This window comes from Coptis chinensis, chromosome 7, assembly GCF_015680905.1.
Source record: "Coptis chinensis isolate HL-2020 chromosome 7, ASM1568090v1, whole genome shotgun sequence".
Classification (NCBI taxonomy): domain Eukaryota; kingdom Viridiplantae; phylum Streptophyta; class Magnoliopsida; order Ranunculales; family Ranunculaceae; genus Coptis; species Coptis chinensis.
In genome coordinates this window covers 86,131,084-86,149,531 of record NC_141462.1, presented here as the reverse complement: position 1 = coordinate 86,149,531, position 18,448 = coordinate 86,131,084, and the positions used below count along the sequence as shown (strand labels likewise).

General features: G+C 40.6%; 2 protein-coding genes across 2 annotated transcripts; both read left to right on the top strand.

Moving 5' to 3' along the window:
* Nucleotides 1-1,778: 1,778 nt before the first annotated feature.
* On the top strand, nt 1,779-12,844 carry LOC147489589 (inactive beta-amylase 4, chloroplastic-like). Its single transcript, XM_086570868.1, has 5 exons — nt 1,779-1,915; nt 9,564-9,633; nt 10,183-10,251; nt 10,523-10,639; nt 11,195-12,844. Exons 2-5 carry the CDS (start codon nt 9,574-9,576, stop codon nt 11,255-11,257), a joined length of 309 nt encoding a protein of 102 aa, XP_086426994.1. The 5' UTR covers nt 1,779-1,915; nt 9,564-9,573; the 3' UTR covers nt 11,258-12,844.
* On the top strand, nt 12,819-14,325 carry LOC147489588 (fasciclin-like arabinogalactan protein 2). Its single transcript, XM_086570867.1, has one exon. It carries the CDS (start codon nt 12,833-12,835, stop codon nt 14,072-14,074), a length of 1,242 nt encoding a protein of 413 aa, XP_086426993.1. The 5' UTR covers nt 12,819-12,832; the 3' UTR covers nt 14,075-14,325.
* The last annotated feature ends 4,123 nt before the right edge of the window (nt 14,326-18,448 follow it).

Here is an 18,448-nt window from a genome sequence, read left to right as displayed (position 1 = left end):
CTCTAGAGCCCACCGACCTTTGGAAGTATAATATCACCAATGGGATGGCCCCGGATCCATTGAAACCATAAAGGGGCGATCGAATTCGGCGAGGGACGGACTTGGGAAGGCTCATCTCTTGCATGGTGTGGTAGAACAAGATGTCCGCGAAGGCCGCCGAGAAAGTCGATCGAGCGGCGACATTTGTCCGATTCGCTAATTTTGACATGGACAACCAATGCATCATTATGAGGAAGGCGGACTTTGCTTAAATCGGCCTCCGTAAAAGTGATATCGCGCTGCGCTGCGACTGAACCGGGCGTGAGCTGCTGGGAGGTGAAATGATAGACTTCTGAAGAGCCGACCACGGCGTCTTTTCTCTCGGATGAGGTGACGGAATCATCGGAAAAGTAATCACGTGAATGGTTCGATCATTGTCACGATCGGATGAGTCTTGCCGGCTCGTGCGTGGCGAAACGATCTCGTGGGCGTCCCCTGCGTGGGCGACCTTGAAACTCTTGGGAGTGGCGAGATGGAGATCGACTACTGATTTCGGCGAGCCATCGGTTTATGTCGCAGGTCGCCCGTCGGGGAATCGCGAGTGTCTTGTTTGATGTGGCCGGCTTCCACTAGATCCACGGAGATAGTGTTTAAGCCCCCAAAGACCTCCGGTTTCATGGCATTTGGCGTTGTGAAATCGCATAAAAATGGCTTGTTAGAGGCGATCTCGGCTGCCTCGCCGGGCGGAAGAATGGGGCTCGCTTAATTTTACCCGAATGTAGGCTGGGGGCTGGCGTCGGGATGGCGAACTCTCTTGTTTTGGCCGGGTGCGGCCTTTGGTGCAGCGACCTAGCGGCGCTTCTTTACCGGTAATTAATGCGATCCGCACTCGCGACCTCATTGGTTCTCTGCTAGACTGCGGAGAGTTTTAAAGTTTCACGAACTTGATGTACTTGTCCACGGACAACCTGAGTGGGGAGATAAGGGCCCCAGAATGCAGGATATTACAACAGTCTCCTTCTGGTGTTCCTTTCTTTGAGGATGGAGGAGAAAGCTTTTTCTTCTGACTATGGTCAATTCTTTCTTGTTAGTATAATTTAATTACCCCATTTGATCTTGTGATCTCATGTCCTAGTTATTTGTCAAATAAACCATGGCATATTAATCAAGCGTAACCATTTCCTGCCCATAAGTAATTTGTACTTTTTGTTACAGTTTAATCAACATATGTAGGTTTATTTTAGAGCTTTCATGTGATACAAAACATTTCTTCAGTTTCGTTTTTCAACATTTAGTTAAGTCATATTAGCAAGTCCTATGAAAATATTTACTCTAGTTCTTTTCATTATATGAAGCGTATTTTTATTTTTGTAATGCAAATTCCCCAAACTGGAAAAGAAAAAAGGGACTAGTAAGAGTTTGTGTTACAATGTGTAAAGGGATAAACTGTTTTTTCAGCACAAATGTTGGACTTATAATTTTTACCATCATGTATATTTATATATTTTGGAGTTTGGGAATAGAAAACTACTGTATTATGTAAAATAATAATTTAGAGTCATGGACACTTAATAACTGAGAAGATACTTAGTGAGATTCACAGTTGTTTATGCTCAATGCCTTTATTAGTTCAAGAAACTGAGGAAAATGCAATTGGTCTTTTCTACACTCTTTGTAGGAATGGTACAGTGGGAGGCTTATTCATCACTTAGATGCTATTCTTGAAAAGGCTGCAAAACGCATTTTAACAAATATCAAAATAATGGGTCAGATACTGTTTTGCTAGTAGCTAAAAAATTGGCGGAATATATTGGTGGTACCAGACAGAGTCTCATCCTGCAGAACTTTCAGCTGGTTACTACAACACAGCTCTCAGGGATGGTTATGATCCTTTAGCATCAGTTTTGTCTCGTCATGGAGCTGCTTTGCATGTCTCGTAAGTTTTCTATCAAGAAAATTCTAAACCTTGCCCTGTTTATAATTTTTCATGTATCTGCTGGTAAAGTACATTGTGTGAGAGTACTTTTTTGGCGTGCGAATTTACTTGGCTATAGGATGGAGAAACGACGGGTTGTACTTGAGCATACTCCATGTGAAACGGAATCCTTATGAACTAATTACTTGTCTGGCTTTATTGCTTTTATATGAGTCACTTCGTCTTGCTCTCAGCAGTCTTGAGTTAGTATAGACCACCAAGTTGTTATCATATCCTGTTAAAATTGTTCAGGTCATCATCTTCAGAGATCAATAAAATAAATCTGGATTCTCAATTCAATTTCCACAAAACTTATTTTGTTTTCGTTCAATTGGTGTGGTTGAAATTTATTATCAATGATTTTTTTATCGTAAAGACGCGATACTTTTTGTTTGTTTGTTTGTTTTGTTTTGTTTTTGTTTTTAAGACAAAATGTAGGTGTAATTTTCCCTTAGTGTAATTATGCATTGGCTGAACTGAAATGCACTACAATCGATTCGCAGTGGACTATCGGCTCAGGGAAACTACTGTGGTGTGGCTGACGCTGTTTACAGCCGCAACCAATTCACTTCTCTGAACGTCCAAGGAAGACTCCTGACTACAGAAGTGTTGTAGAGGGATGCTGATTGATTTTCTTATTGAGATAGACTGTTACGGCCCCTACAAATGTGGCCCAATTCAATACAAGCCCATGCTCAGAACTGATCTACTTACCTACCTACAATAAAGCCCATGCTCAGAGCCCAATTTATAGCCTACCTACCTATACAACGCAAAGTCTATTCAATTAAACACGTGTCTTGAACACTTGCAAGGAAGTTGTTTGACAACTTCCACAACTTTGTCCACATTCAAGATTAGCCCGCCAAAACTTCCATCTACTTTATATCGCGGTGACAGTTCTCTAGGCCTCCAATTTCATTCCAAGATTGGAATATTGGAGAACGAGGAAGTAATCGATCACCAATCATACCTATAAAATCCAACCTTAATTCATTCTCGAGGAACTATGTCTCGAAACTTGATCCTAAGCAATACAACATTTGGGTAGGGCTGTCCATCGTCGTTCGTCGGTTTAGCCCAAAAAATATGCACCAAATAAAAAGGTCGGTTTCCAACTTTCCAAAAGTAACCGAATCGCGTCTAACAAAAATCGTGGTTAACCAAACCATAAAAATCGCACGTTCGGTTTAAAACATAACTTCTTTAATTCGAACAATTTTACTTGTACTTCCGATCCACTTGAGGCATTGAAGAATCCATGAACCTAAGTTAAAGAAAAAGAAGAAGCGTGGCGGATATACTAGCTAATAAAATGGAGTGTAAAATTAAATGCTAAAAAGCAATAAAATTTTCATTCTTGAGGAGAGAATAGTTTGTTGGAGTAAAGCCATAAAAAATTAGACATTGAAGAAATTTTAAAGAATGAGATAGAAGTGGGTGATTAAAAATTTGAGTAAGACACTTACTAGTGGAGATAGAGGTTGGAGATGTCGGAAATGGATGAATGTAGATCTCCTCCCTCCTTATTGTTGTTGGGTTTTGATCTAAGTAGAGAGTGGTATTGCATAGCTGAAGCTAAGTGTGTGAGAGAGAGTACGTTGGTTTTGGTTTTGGGAAATAGGGTTTTGACTTGTGTTGTAAAGAATACAAGATGTGATCCAACGGTTGTTGCTACATTTTGCTACACATCAATTTAATAGATCGTACTAAAAATAGAATAATATTTATTTATGTACATCAATAAATCCGGTTCGGTTCGGTTATATCGGTTAACTGAGGTACAAAACCAAAAACCACTTTGAAGTGGTTGGTTCTTAGTTTTCAGAACCGTAAACTGAACTGGGTCTGTCAAAAATAAAAAAAAATGGCCGGTTCGGTTTGGTTTTCAGTTATTTGTGGACAACCCTACATTTGTACATTTGGGTATGTAGGCAACGCCAAACCCGAAGTCCAATTATCATCTTTCTCCTTCACAATCTCCAAAAACATCACTTAGACCCTCAATCGTGTGTTTTGGCAAATCTTATCGAAACATATTTGGCGCCTATGCTTCTACTCAACCACAAACACGTTAAATCGTCAATGACTTCAATGATGAACAAAACAATGGTGAAGATTACGCTCTTGCCGCTCAAGTTCAACACTCAACTTTTGCGACGGAATTCACTTTCTAAATCCGATGGTTCTCAACCATCCGCGAATTGGTAGAGGGTATTCATATTGCGTATCCAACAATTTAGGTCGACCGCCGCCTCCCAACAATTAGAGAACAAGAACATAAATCAAGAAACATATCGCGCCGACTTCGAAGATGATTCAAGATTAACGACTCAAACATTTAAAAATCCAAAAAGTGTTTGGGATCGTTTGGACTTTGATGCATCTTTGTCAAAGACTCCAAGCACAAACTCCCGCACCAAGAGAAACCGTGTGAATCGCTCACGAAAAGTTTTGCGCAAACAGAATGTGCAACGCCGAAAGCCAACACTTTCTAGTATAATCGTGAGTAAATCCACAAACTCCTCTGCCGACTTTGATGCCAACCACCTTGTGAGGGATCACCAACTCACGAAAGATCTCATAAAGAAAACAAGTTTAGTCGATTTGAACCATACTAAAGGAGATTGGCCAAAAGGTAGACTCCCCAACTCACGAAGAACCAATAAAGGTCCTACCCCAAGCTCTAGGATGAGTAGGCAAGCCACTGCAAGTCCTCGTCGCAACAATAGTATTCTCGACAACCGCACTATTCATCGAGTAGTTCCACTTCACATCCCGATTGCTTCAAGTCGGAGTCTCAATCCCAATCGCCGACCAAAGTATGTTGACTATGGTAACCATAGAGTTGGAGACTCACTTGCAAATAAATCAAGAAAATTGTCGCGGACAATCCAAAGATTCCGTCCAGATTCTCCTTTATGGTCACCATATGAGACAAATGAACCGATCTCCACCATTGGGTCTCGGCCACCTTCACCACCATGGAAGAGAACTCACTCCCCTCCTCAGGAACTCATGACCAAAACGCCCACGCTTTAGCCATGACCATCGCCGAGAATGCTCTATTTTCCTAATGACACCTCCATGAGATGATAATGAAGGTTATTAATGATAAGGAGTTTAGAAAACAAAATTCGAAATCTTGCTATAGAGAGTGGTATTGATTCTCCTTTCTCTCCTCAGATCCAAACAACCGTTCATCACAAGGACTTCAAAACAACCAAAATTCGAAGTAAGATGAGGCCGAGCTATTAAATCGTTGAGTACTCCCCCGAAAGTAATCGGTGAGTACTAAGCTACTACCTTAGCCAACCCGACTAATAATTTAATCCCCGATCACAATTGGGCTCAAAAACTCCCGAAAGTACTTCGGCCGATTAGCCGATTAGCCGAAAGTAATTGTGTTCACTATTTCATTGTTAAACATTGAACTTCGACATTTCGCCCGATTCGACCAACCCTTGATTAACTGTAAAAGTTCTACACTTTAATCATATTTATTTTAGTTGATTGAGTGTTTTAATTGTTTATTGATTGATTGGGTTCTTAATTGGCTTCATTATGTTGGTATTTCAAAGTTAAATATATTTAATAATTATTTGTAAAAAGAAATATAGTGTTATGAAAAATCGTCCGATTAATCCCCTAATCGATTACACCTATTTACCGCTACTCATTTCTTCCAAGCGAGTAGCGACCGAAATAGCGATTTAACTCGCATTTAGATGAGATCGATGGAGATCCTTTGATGCATCTTGTCAATTACAGAAACAAGATGATCTTATGGACTTTCGACGATACTCTTCTTTGCAAGTTATTCCCGTCCACACTCATTGGAATTGAGTCGATGAGATCGTTTGACATGCTTCCAGAAAGATCCATCCATAATTTTACAGATCTTGCATACAAGTTTGCTAAGCATTTTCGTCACAGCTGGAAGGAACCGAGGAGTATTGATGCTCTTTTCAGTATTAAACAACAAAAAGACGAAAAACTCAGTAAATTTGTTGCGAAATTTCGGAAAGCAGCTGTTGAGATTCCTGATGCCTCTGATATTCTTGTCATTTATGCTTTCAAGAAATGAATTAATTATGATAGGGATTGGTATTTACAACTCTATAGTAAAAGACGTCCCAACAACTCATTATTCTTGTCATTTATGCTTTCAAGAAATGATTTAATTATGATAGGGATTGGTATTTACAACTCTATAGTAAAAGACGTCCCAACAACTCATTATGAACTTTTTGCTCAAACTCAATAGTTTATTCGAGTTGAAGAGGATGCATCAGCAAGAGTTCACCAAGATAGGGATCGAGGAAGCAAGCCGCAGGAACATAGTCAAAAATTGAAGTATCAATGACTACCGATCAAAAGTCTAAGGGTGATGGTAGGCAACAACAAAGGAACGACAAAGAACATAAGAAACTTCGAGAGTCATACCGAGCTAAAAAAATCTAATCTTGTTGGACAAGAAACCCTAATATGAGAGCTTTCTAGGTCCTATTGCAATGTTGTATGAGGAATCACATTATGTTTGTTCCTGCGTATTGTTATTCTTCTTGAGTCAAGAACTCTCAGTGCATATTTATTTGGTGGTGGATTATATTGACCTCTTCTTCACTTCCTGGACAAGTTTGGAATAAGAATTCTACCTCCTTAGTCATTATTTGTTCTGGCTCTCTGCCGGCTTCCATTGTGGTTGCACAGTAGCTTCTACTTGAGCATTTCTCTGGGTCTTCAGTTCAGCAGAAATTTTTAATGGTGGACATCTTGTTGTCAGTCAGAGCAGACTGACAGTCTAATACCTCAAGAGCCCTCATTTTTATTCTGAATTGAACTCCAACTCAGCAAGAACTTGATCTTCCATTACTTCCTTCTCTTTCTTCTCCATGACAACAACTAGTCATGTGTTCTTTTTCTCCAGGGACCAAAATTTTGAATCGTCTTAATCAGGAGTAATTGGAACAACTGATACTGTGTTCCTGCTTATTAATACACTGAAACTGTATTTCCTCGAATTTTGATAGTAGAAGTTCGAAAATGAATTGATAAATACCTCTCGTTGAGTCAATACTGAAATTGAAAAATTGTTGAAACTAGAAAGATATCGACATTGTGATGTGGCGTACAAGAGTTGTCCAAGCCAAAGTCTATTTGTGCTAGTTTTAGTTTTCTTTTTGTTTTTGGTAGTGTCTTTGCTTAGTGTTCAAGTAAATAACTTTTAGTAGGATTTTAGTTTCTTATTTGGGACTTTGGCAAACATCTCAACATAAGACAAGAGATGTGGTGGTGGTGTAATGGAAAACGTTGAGATTGAAGGTGAAGGAGGCGGAACCGAATTGGTGGTGTGGTGGCTCACACTTTTTATAGGAATTTAGAAAGTGTAGCTCCGATTACCAATTAATGAGGAACGAAATAGAGTTTTGAAAGAATGAGAATTGGAGATCTTAATGAGAAAAGAAAAGAGATTGGAAATTTATAAGAATATAAACAATAGATTAAGAAGAAGATGAAGATTTAGAGTAAAAAAAAAACTCGTTATCATTATCAATAAAATTTCCACTTAAAAAAAAAATCCACTTGCAGCGCAGCTTGTTGCACACCTGTCCTAATCATTTGTAAAACTTCGTTATCATTATCAATAAAATTTCTCAAAAAAAAAAAAAGGTTGAAAGAGAGGTAATAAGAAACATAACTCAACTAAGAATTTTTGAAAGTAATTCAATTCGTAGTAATCATTATAAGTGGTTTGTTTTTACAAAACAACATGAAAGCCACATTTAAAAATATGGTTTCTTGGACTCTCAATGGCAAATAGAAACTACTTTTAAATTTAATTGGACACATAATTAGAAATAATTTGACTCCTAATTAGTATCTTGTCCTACATCAACAATGCATCTATTTGCAAGTCCAAAGTGCAACCTTATCCAGTGTTGGTTGCACCGTTCTTTTCAAAGCCGTGTAGTTACCGCCCTTGACAAAATGTCTGAATAAAAATTTGTTTGAGAAGCTTACAGATTAATTTTTTGATATGAAACAACTCCTGCTGAAATTGAGAACAAGGCATTTGCAGAGTTCCACAGTGGAGATCTTTAGTTTTGTCCTTCAATGGATTATTTTGATTGTGTTGCAGATTTTTCCTTGTGGAAAAATAGTGATAGCAGTGTTTGTTTCATGTGGTCCATCCTTAAATTTCACAGCCTCATCTAAATATTGTAGCGACATTATTATCCATACTCATGCAAGTCATTACAAATCCAAGACTCTTGGACGAGTTTTTCTCAAACCATGGGAGGATATTGTACACATTTGTGGGTGATTACTTGGGTATTTGTACTTACAAATTTGTGGTCGATTATTTTCACAGTAGGGGAGAATTATGCAATGCATAATATGGGCCATGTTGCATACAAGGGCCGTCCAAGCCCAAGTCTAACTTTTTTTTTTTTTTTAAGAAAAAGAAATAGTTATCTCTTTGCTTAGGGACCAAGTAAATTAGTTCTAGTCGAATTTAAATTTTCTATTTTATTCGGGATTCTTTTGAGACAGGAATTCCGTCTATAAATAAAAGAGCTTATTATTGAATTATCCAGTGGTTTATGATTTTGATTTTAGAAGTAAACTTATAGTTTTTTCGGGTTTTCTATGTTAGATGGACATGCCCATATATTAAAAGTAATCCGTGTCGGATAATGCAGTACATCGGTCCGTGTGGGACACACCATAGACACATATTGTATGTGAAATACCTCAATTTTTAATATTTTGCTGTGTCAGACACTTTGCATCCGCGTCGAATACGAACACACGTATCCGTGTCAATGTAACTTTGGGTTAACCCCTTTTCCCCTAATTTAGTTTTAGGGTTATATTAAATTAATTGGTGCTCTGTTGTACCTCAAATTAGACCTAAAGTGGTATTAGAGCAGTTTTGAGGATTTAGGTCCTCAAAGATACCAACTTTGCATATCTATAGGTAAAGTAGAAAAAGAAAAGTAATCGGAGAGAAGAGAAGTAGATGCTCTATGTCCTTCACTCATTGCCAATTTATTTTGAGTTGGAAGCTCCACGTGTTAGATGTATCAAAGCATGCTCTTGTGTCTCGCCTAACGCCCCTGTAATAATCTACACCTAATATAGTTTATCTACGTATTTGGTCCAAAACAAGATATCTTCATCATTACCAACTTCTTGAATCTTTTAATTGTTTGGTGAGCTCATCTGTGTAATTCATGATACATGCCGTAGTGCATGCTTATGCAAGACGTTGATGGCCTAGTATATCAACCCAATCCATTTACCCTATATTTGATCTTAATAATGGCTTTGGTCTCCATCACCAAATCTAGCTACCATCTGCTAAGCAACGCAATAAATCTCTTTAATTTTTGGATGCCAAGACAACCTAATTCTTTTGCCGTACATACCTTATCCCAGGAGTTAAGGCAGAATATCAAAAAGTTATGTCTTTCCTCATACGATTTTGGGCACACACACCTTACCAAAAACTAAAGTTCATAAACCTTTCTTCTGCAGTCACCTACTTACACTATTACATCAATCCATTTAATATGCTGATGATGTGAAATTTTGCATTTAGTTGCTTAGAAATGATGGACAGCGAGACCCCATCTCACTATCGTTGCAGCCCTGAAGGATTACTCCAACAGGTACGGTCTTCCTCACTGTTGTTAAGTTGAAAATTTTCTTTATCATGTTATTCTTAATGTAGAATATTTGCTGCCTCTTGTTGAGATACCTGCTTCTTGGACACACCTTGCTTGATTCTTGACTTTCAGTGTTCCTTGAATCCGTCTTTCCGCAAAGCTGCACAAACCAGAATCCTAATTACCCATATCGCGACTCCGTGCACCTTACCTTACCTTTTGTTTCTACTTATCTTTAAACTCCATCATGATTATTTTTGAAAATGTCCGGCAGCACAATGAATTTAAACTTATTGGTATAACAAAATTCATACTTAAATTAACTTAAACATGTCTAATTTAGAAGTGCTATCTTGTAGTTAATAAAACTAGTTTTGTATGTAGCACACATGAGAGATCGCATATATTTTATTGGTACAATAATATTTTGAAATTATAGTTCTGTACTCGTAGGCCGAAGTCACTGACATTTCACTTTGGTGTGTTGAATTAGATGCATTCAGTATCCGTCTATTTCCGACTAACATATCTTTTTTTTCCTGTCATACTTAGATAAGGAAAGTGTCAAAGGAAAGGATAATACATTTGACTGGGAGAAATACAAATGAAAGATTTGACAAGGTATGTATCACTCTTTCCGTGTTTGTTCTCAATTTCATTGGAATTCTTTTGTTCATCCTAACATTTGATGGACATAATTTTGACTGCAACAACATACGGGATCAAAGAATGTGAAGCTTGATTTTCACACTTCTATCTTTGCTTTTTGTTTCTCCCTTTTGTTCTGGATTACTCATGGTATCTGATCCGCATCTTTACCATACTTTTCATATACTTCGCCTAAATAGATGTAATGCTTCTATACTTGCCTTTTAATTAGAACCATTTACAGGCCGGATTATGGCAAATAATGGCGAACTGTTACCAGGCACAGGCGGGATCATTTACTTACTTCCGAATGAATGATAAGATTTTCAGGGTTGAGAATTGGAACAACTTTCTTCCCTTTGTAAGACGAATGCATACAGATCTTTAAAGTAGATCCTGTCTATATTTGTTATTTTATTGCTTCAATTAAATGTGAAAAGCAATCATTATTCTGCCCCGTATTTTTAATGGGAAGCAGTAATCAAATTAACTGTGTTAAACTTGTAGCATATCAACAAAGATACCCTTGTATACAATTTGCCCCGGAGAGTTTAATTATGGAAAAAACAAAAGTGTTGTTCTATACTTCTATATGTTCTTTTCAAATGTTTTCAACTAATTTATTGATATTAGTTAGCATGGATTGAAACCAGCTATGTAGCAACCATCTTACTTCTCCTATTTTGTCTGTTCAAATGGATTATTGATTGAGTGTTGATAATGGTGAGAATGGCTGGAAATGACAAAACATCCACTTCACATTTGTTGGTGGCAAAGGGTCCGCTCCACCTCACTAGTTGATTAAGAAATTTACTTTCACATTTTTATATGGGTCCTTTGTATATACTCTAGTGTATTTTAGTTGTTAATTCTCACCAGGTTTTTACCCCCTCATTAATACCTCAAAAAACTGTAGATCAAATGTCGGTGGAACTGTGGAAGCCTCTTTGACGCGGTATCAGTGCATTATTCACACTGAATTTTACATAGCTGTCTCTGCGACTCAGCATTCAACTTGACAAACCTGGTTAGTGGTGATAACTGATAAGCTGGGAATATTTAGCATACAGAAAAATGAAGAAATGGACTTGTGAACATGGTCCCAAACCTTGGTTGTCAGATTGCCCACTGCTGTCCCTGAAAGGCTAAAACCATCCTCAAACTGCAGAACTATGCCGTCTAGTTATCGCCTTTAGTTCAGCTGGGCAGCCATACATTTCTACCGCATGTGGGTCCGAGATGGTACCGTTATTTCGTTGTTGGGTAGATTGATTGATAAGAATCTCATGGAAAGGTTGTTCAACTCTGTACTCTACTTCTATTCCCCTGCTTTTGTCCTCGGTTTCCTTTGCTTAGAAATATGCCAGTGCCATGTGGTCTTCAGCGCTTTTCATACTAACATCAATGGTCCGGTCGTTAATTAATTCACTTTACTAATGCCGAAGCAGAAATTAATACCTTGTTATTAGCATTCATTACTACCCTCAATTTAAGCAATTTATATTTTATACACCCCCCCTCCACATTGACACAAAATATTTCAAATCGTATTTTACTATAGGAAAACGACATTTCAGGTGTTTGTTGTCTGATACTCTGATCCATTTTTTATGACTTAATGTGAATGATGCATGTTTATTGTTATTTGGCAATTTCAATTTTTCGAAGTTATGGAGTACAGCATGTGATAAGTACCCTGAATTAGGCACTAGTCGATTGCACTTGCAGCACTCTTCAGCAGTTGGCCACAATAAGACACGTTTTAGGTAAAGACATTTGTCGTTTACACTGTTTAGAGCACCAATTACTCAACGCAAACAATATTGATGAGCGTTGGGAGGAAATCTGTTATCCAATAATTCTTGATTAGGCAGTATTATTGAAGTCATTGTTAGCCTCTTTACACGGTTACACCTACCTTGAGTTACCTTGTTGGTCCCATTGAGCTCAAAAAAGTGAAAAAACATCTTCTGCCAATTGCTAAAACTATGAGCTCAAATCAAAACGCATCCTATATTCCGGATTCTGTTTTCTGATTAACTTTTCTACTAGGGACTTCCATTATTAGTTGAAAAGTAAAAACTTATAATTGTTTATTTCCAATCAAGTTATCATTAACTAAAGCGTCCATTAATCATCAAATCACCAGAAAATACATGATGAGTTCAATTTAAACAAAGAAAATAATTCGCATAATGTAAGTTTTTACCCAAATCAAATGCATGTAAACACACTTCCTCCAAGCTCTAATTTACATTAAACTTGTATAAAAAGAAACAAACAGTCTTTCTACATAATCATCATCTGTTAATCCAAACTGCTGACTCCGCACAGCTCACACTCCTAACAGCAGCAAATAGTTTAAACACCAAACAGTGTGGTGTCGGCTGCATTTTAAAACTAAAACCCATACTCTAGATCTCTCTACACTTGACTCCTTTTAGTCCTTTCCAATCTGTCTTCACTCCCCCACCATTACTAGCCAAAGCCTATTTCTCCCACTCACTCTCCATCACACAAACCCACACTGTACAGAAAAGAAAAAATAAAAAATATGGAGCACTCTGGTGGGTGTCGGTCAGTCACCAGAGCAACATCCCTCCTCTCAATATGCATTATTCTGCTGCTAACTTTCTTCCCTGCCGACACTTCAGCCCACAATGTAACCAAGATCCTAGCAAAACACCCAGAATTTTCCACATTCAATCACTACCTAACCATAACCCACCTCGCCGACGAAATCAATCGTCGCGAAACCATCACTGTCTGTGCAGTAGACAACGCTGGTATGTCAGATCTTCTCTCGAAACACCTCTCTGTCTTCGCAATAAAAAATGTCCTCTCTTTACACATTCTACTTGACTACTTCGGTGCCAAGAAGCTTCACCAGATCACTAATGGTACCGCCTTAGCCGCTACTATGTTCCAAGCTACTGGTGCAGCTCCTGGCTCAACTGGTTTCGTCAATGTAACAGATCTTAAAGGTGGGAAAGTAGGCTTTGGTGCAGAAGACAATGGCGGTACACTTGATGCAAGTTATGTTAAATCAGTTCAGGAAATACCTTACAACATTTCTGTAATCCAGATCAGTAAAATTTTGCCATCACCTGAAGCAGAAGCACCAACTCCAGCGCCAAGTCAGCTGAATCTCACAGCACTCATGACCAAGAAAGGATGTAAAGTCTTTGCAGACTTACTCATCGCCACTGGCGCCCTTACTACTTTCGAGGATAACGCTGACGGCGGCCTAACCGTGTTCTGCCCGCTAGACAGCGTCATCAACGGGTTCATTCCCAAGTACAAGAACTTGACCACAGAAGGAAAAGTGTCATTGCTATTGTATCATGGCGTGCCTGTTTATTCATCCATGGCAATGTTGAAATCCAATAATGGACTCATGAACACTTTAGCTACTGATGGAGTGAACAAGTATGACTTCACTGTTCAGAATGATGGAGCAGTCGTCACTTTGAAGACTAAGCTTGTAACGGCTCGGCTAACGGGCACTTTACTTGATGAGCAGCCGTTGGCTATTTATACTATTAATAAGGTTTTGATGCCTAAGGAGTTGTTTAAGGCGGCTCTTGCGCCTGCGCCGGCTCCAGCACCTGAAGCAGATGCGCCTAAAGCGGCTGATTCGACTCCGTCTGCGGCTGAGCCGATTGCTCCTGATGGTGAGCCGGCTGATCAAACGGCTGATCAAAATGATGCCAGTGGCTTGAGATCTAAAGTGGGTGCTGGCCTTTTGGTTGCAACACTTGTTTCTGTGTGGCTAGGAACATTCATGTCGGTGTAGCCCTTGTCCTTTGCTTTGATTGGTTTGTGAAATTATTTTTTCTTTTTTCTTTTTCTTTTTTGCAAATAATTCTAGTGATGACGCTTTGTTGTTTGTATGCCTTGCGGTTATTCATAATTATTTGTATTTATTTTTATGGCTGTGTGTTTCAAGCTTTTCTATGGCTGAGGGGATTTAAATTTAAGAAATGCTTGTAATACAAGAATTACATAATACAAAGTACAGTAGGGTCAGTGTTCTGTTGTTGGAAATAGGGTGAGTTTCTGATTACCCACAAACTATACCAGAGAATATGAAGAAACTACTTCCATTGGAAACTTAACACGCACATATAATTAGGTTCTAGAAACAGCAATACACTGAATTTGGTTTACTTTCCGACAAGTGTGATGTTGTTGTGCACTCTTGTTGGGTAATAGATTGCAAGGGAGCTCCTTCTGGTGGAGTTTTGAGGCTATTGTGCTCGCACTCGTTCTTTACCGTTGGTTTTATAAAAAGTAGTTAGAAATATGACTGATATAAAGCCCTAATTAAAATCAAATGGGGTACGCATAGGCTCCTCATTCTCGTATATATCTCGTTGTGACATGGATGCCAAGCTAAATGGCAACACCACACCCATTTTTCTACATAAACTTTCATAATTAGAATCAACTGACAGTCCACAACATATGAAGGATACCGTGCATCTCCTTGAGTTACAACTATGAGTAGTGTCGTACCATATCTAGTACTGTATGTAAAGGGGTGTTTTGGATTTCTTGTTGGGACCGAGTTCGCTTCTGAGCGAACTGCCTACGTATCCTCTTCTTAGTTTTTCTCCTTTTCTTTCTTTTCTTGTAGGTCGCTCTTGGAGGTCATTGCATCGGGGGTGTTCTGAGGGAGCTCCTCCAAAACAGTCTTGAGGGTCGGCGTCACGAAGTTAAACTTTACGTTGCACGTGTGCATAATAAGATATCGCTCCCCTACACAGCCCCCTCTCAGTATAGTGTTTATGTCATAGGAAACATTATCTTTGAGAGAAAAAAGAATGGTGGAACGCGGAGCGAAGCCGGTGGTGGACGACTTCGACTAGGGCGACATGACTTTCGATTCACGCGATCTTTGATGTTTTGGCGGAAAGGGAAGTTATGTCGTATACGCGCGATGTAATCGTAGTAGTTGAGAGAGAAACGTGTCGCCGCATTATTCGAATCGCTGAAAAGACGATTACCTTGGAACATCGATGTGGGGCTATAGCCTAGGGCTGTAATCATAACTTTTGGTAACCGAACAGTGGTTTATACAAAATCAAATTTGGGACATTGAAAAGGCATTCGTGTTTTTCTTCTTCCACAAAAACAAGCTAGGGTTCCTCGGTGAGTGCTTCTTTCTGGCAAGTATCTTTCCATTTTCAATTTGCTTTCCTCCCCGGTCGCGTTTTACTAAATAGGTAGGTCACCATAAAGGTATAGGGTTTATTTCGAGTAATTGGTAGAAAAAAAAACTTGCCATAATGTCCGACTCGATGACACTTTCGATCGGAGGAGGTCCGAGAGATATCCTTGAGTTGTGGAGAGTACGAGGATGAAGAAGCAAAGAAAGTGTTGGCGTGGAGGTTGATTTGGAAGAAGAGGATAGGATAGGTGAGGGTAGTGCCCGATCTAGGTCGAGGTGGCGTAGCCGATCACGTCAGTCGAGGGATATGTCGCCATCAAGCGATGTGCCCCTTAGAAGTGTAAACCGTCTTTGCTAACTCGTTCCCGAACCGAGGGCGCATATGGGATTACCGTCCTCGACTGGAAATATAATGAACCACGATTGAGTGAAAATGTTCGTAGTGAGGAGTACAACCCGCCGAATGGTGGAATAATAACTGCGGGGGTGAGAGCGCGATATGCACATACCGCTTCTTCGAAACCGGTATCGACTTCTTGGCGCTTTGTTGGAAGTCTCCCCGTCGGTTCGTCAGAGGTAACACCGGGCGATTATTTAAGGTGTTCGACCAATAAATCGCGAGTGGGGAATATGACATAAGGGTATCGACATAGTGGAACACTATGTGGTGCGGTGATCGGGGAACATGAACTTTAGCTTGCGGACCATGACGACGCTCGCTCACGATCGATCGATGGAAGCAATGAGGCCCGACTAAGAGGCCGCGTTGTTGCTAGTTGGCAACCACAGTGTGAACGGGTGTATACCGCAAACTAGGATTTGTAACATATCCGGTGGGTAGGACATTTATCCGTTGTTACTTGTCGAAATTTGATAGTTACTCTAACAGGTTCTTGTTTTACTTTGATCGCAGAGTTTTCTCGTGAAGAAGCTTTAACCGATCGTGGGGAAATAGAGAGGTTCGCGGTTGACTCGTGAAGAAAAAAAGCAAGAAGAAGTTGCTGAAGTTGCACACTTTTTGTGGAAAAGGGTGGCCTGCGATCCGGGAAAAAGGAAGGCGAAAAAGACCGAGAGCTCGAGGTCAAATAAGGGGAAGAGTCGATGGAGGAAGCCACGAGTGACTTAGTAACGCTGAGAAGAGAGGCAACGGGCGCGGCGGCGGTCTGGCGCTCGCTAGAGGTGGTCCTCCGGAGCGGAAGGATCGAAGCCCGCCACGAAGGAGGTTCGATCGATACCCCGCGGAGTTGGAAACGGTGGCTTTCAATCCTCGAAATGAGAGCAGGTCGAGAAGAGGCCGCTATGACGCCTTCGAGCAAAAGACGCCGAACTACGAAAATGTAGCGCCGCACGCTTTGAGAGAGAGCTCTTAGCGCCGTGGGCGGTTCTGGATGGTGGCCCAACCGGGCTATGGTTTCTTCACGGAGTGGAGCACGACTGAAAGCGGTGTCATGGACTTGGCCACTTTCGGGCCGGGTCTAGCGCCCGACGAAGCGTGAATCCAATCCACCGGCCGAAAGCTAAAGCTCCACGTAAAGCAAGTGGAAAAAGCGTTATGGTGAGTGACGACTTAGAGGGGCATTCGTGTTCCCGATGAGAATGGGGGTGCAAATGAATCGCGGAAGCCGGCGGATCAGAAGCTTCAGATCAAGTAAGATATCGGGTTGCCTACTAGAACGATATAGCTCGGATGGCAATCGCAGGGAGTCGATGATAAAGGGTCGGGCCGATAATCTGGAGGAATGGAAATTGCCCAATGTTTGGTATGCGTGTCTATCTTTGTTTGATGTAACCGCCTCCGTATAGACGCTTATTGTGTTGTGGCTATTAACCATACATATGTATTTGCAAAATGGTAAGTGGGTTTCAAAATTGAAGGAGATTGCGCAGCTTTATGGAGGCGATAGAGAGACGGTGGTGAAGCTTTGTCGATGAAATGAAGAACGTCCGTGAGGCCTCGAAGATGGAACGCGAGGAACCGAAGGTCCTCAAGAAAACTCATCAAGAGCCGAAGTCCGCCAAGATGTTGAAGGACACATGTTCGGGAAGAGCTGAGGCAAAAACTACTGAGGAGTCAAGAGAACGCCCCGCAGCCGATCGCGGAGATTGGTAGGTTGAACGATTATGCCTTACACTGCAAGAAGGTTGCTCAGGACGCTACCAAAGCCTATGATGTTCTGGATGCAGATTTCGTGGAACTGGAGGCCGACTACAACGCTTTGAAGACAGATCATGCACGCTGCGCGTCTTACCTCGGGGTAGAACGGGTGCCAGGAGGAATTAATAGTGCTCTGGCATCAGAGGGTTTTGCCCGCCGGCTGCGATGATATCGCGAACCGATGCTACCGCGGCCTCGATGCATTGATGAGTTTAGAGTCGGATGGAGTATCCGCGGATAGTGATCGGTACGGATGCTAAGATTGATGAATCGCCCAGCCGGAGAAACTAATTATGGAGCCCAGAGATGGCGATTTGTAATTTTGCTTTTTAGTCTTTGCCGGCTTATAAGCCGCGGATATAGAGCTTGGTTTCCCTCGGGTAACTGGCAGTTCGCCTTGTTACCGTATGCTTAAGCACAAAGAACGACACGGTGTCTCCGCTTCAGGCGGGGTACCTCGTGGTAACGAAAGTTATTTAGTCGGGTTGGATTTCCGAGTAATCTCAAAGAACCCGGTTAACGATATTATTTTGCTATCTTGCTAATATAGATCGGTGCTTGTACGTATGCCATGATTGTTGCTTATTGCTTTATTACTGCTTGCTCAACTATAATTGTGTGTGGTGATGGTGCATGTGGCGAAGAATGGTAGGTATGTTGTAATGACAACTTCTCGACGTCTGGCTGAGATGTTTGCATGAGCGTCGTAATGTGGGGATCAGATCGCTGGCTTCAGCTCTGTGATGCAAGTCGAAACGCTTCGTGTTCAGTGCCGCTAACAGCAGTGTTCCCTCGCGATGCCGACACGGAGGGATAATGAGCGTTCAAGGAACGTGAATGAT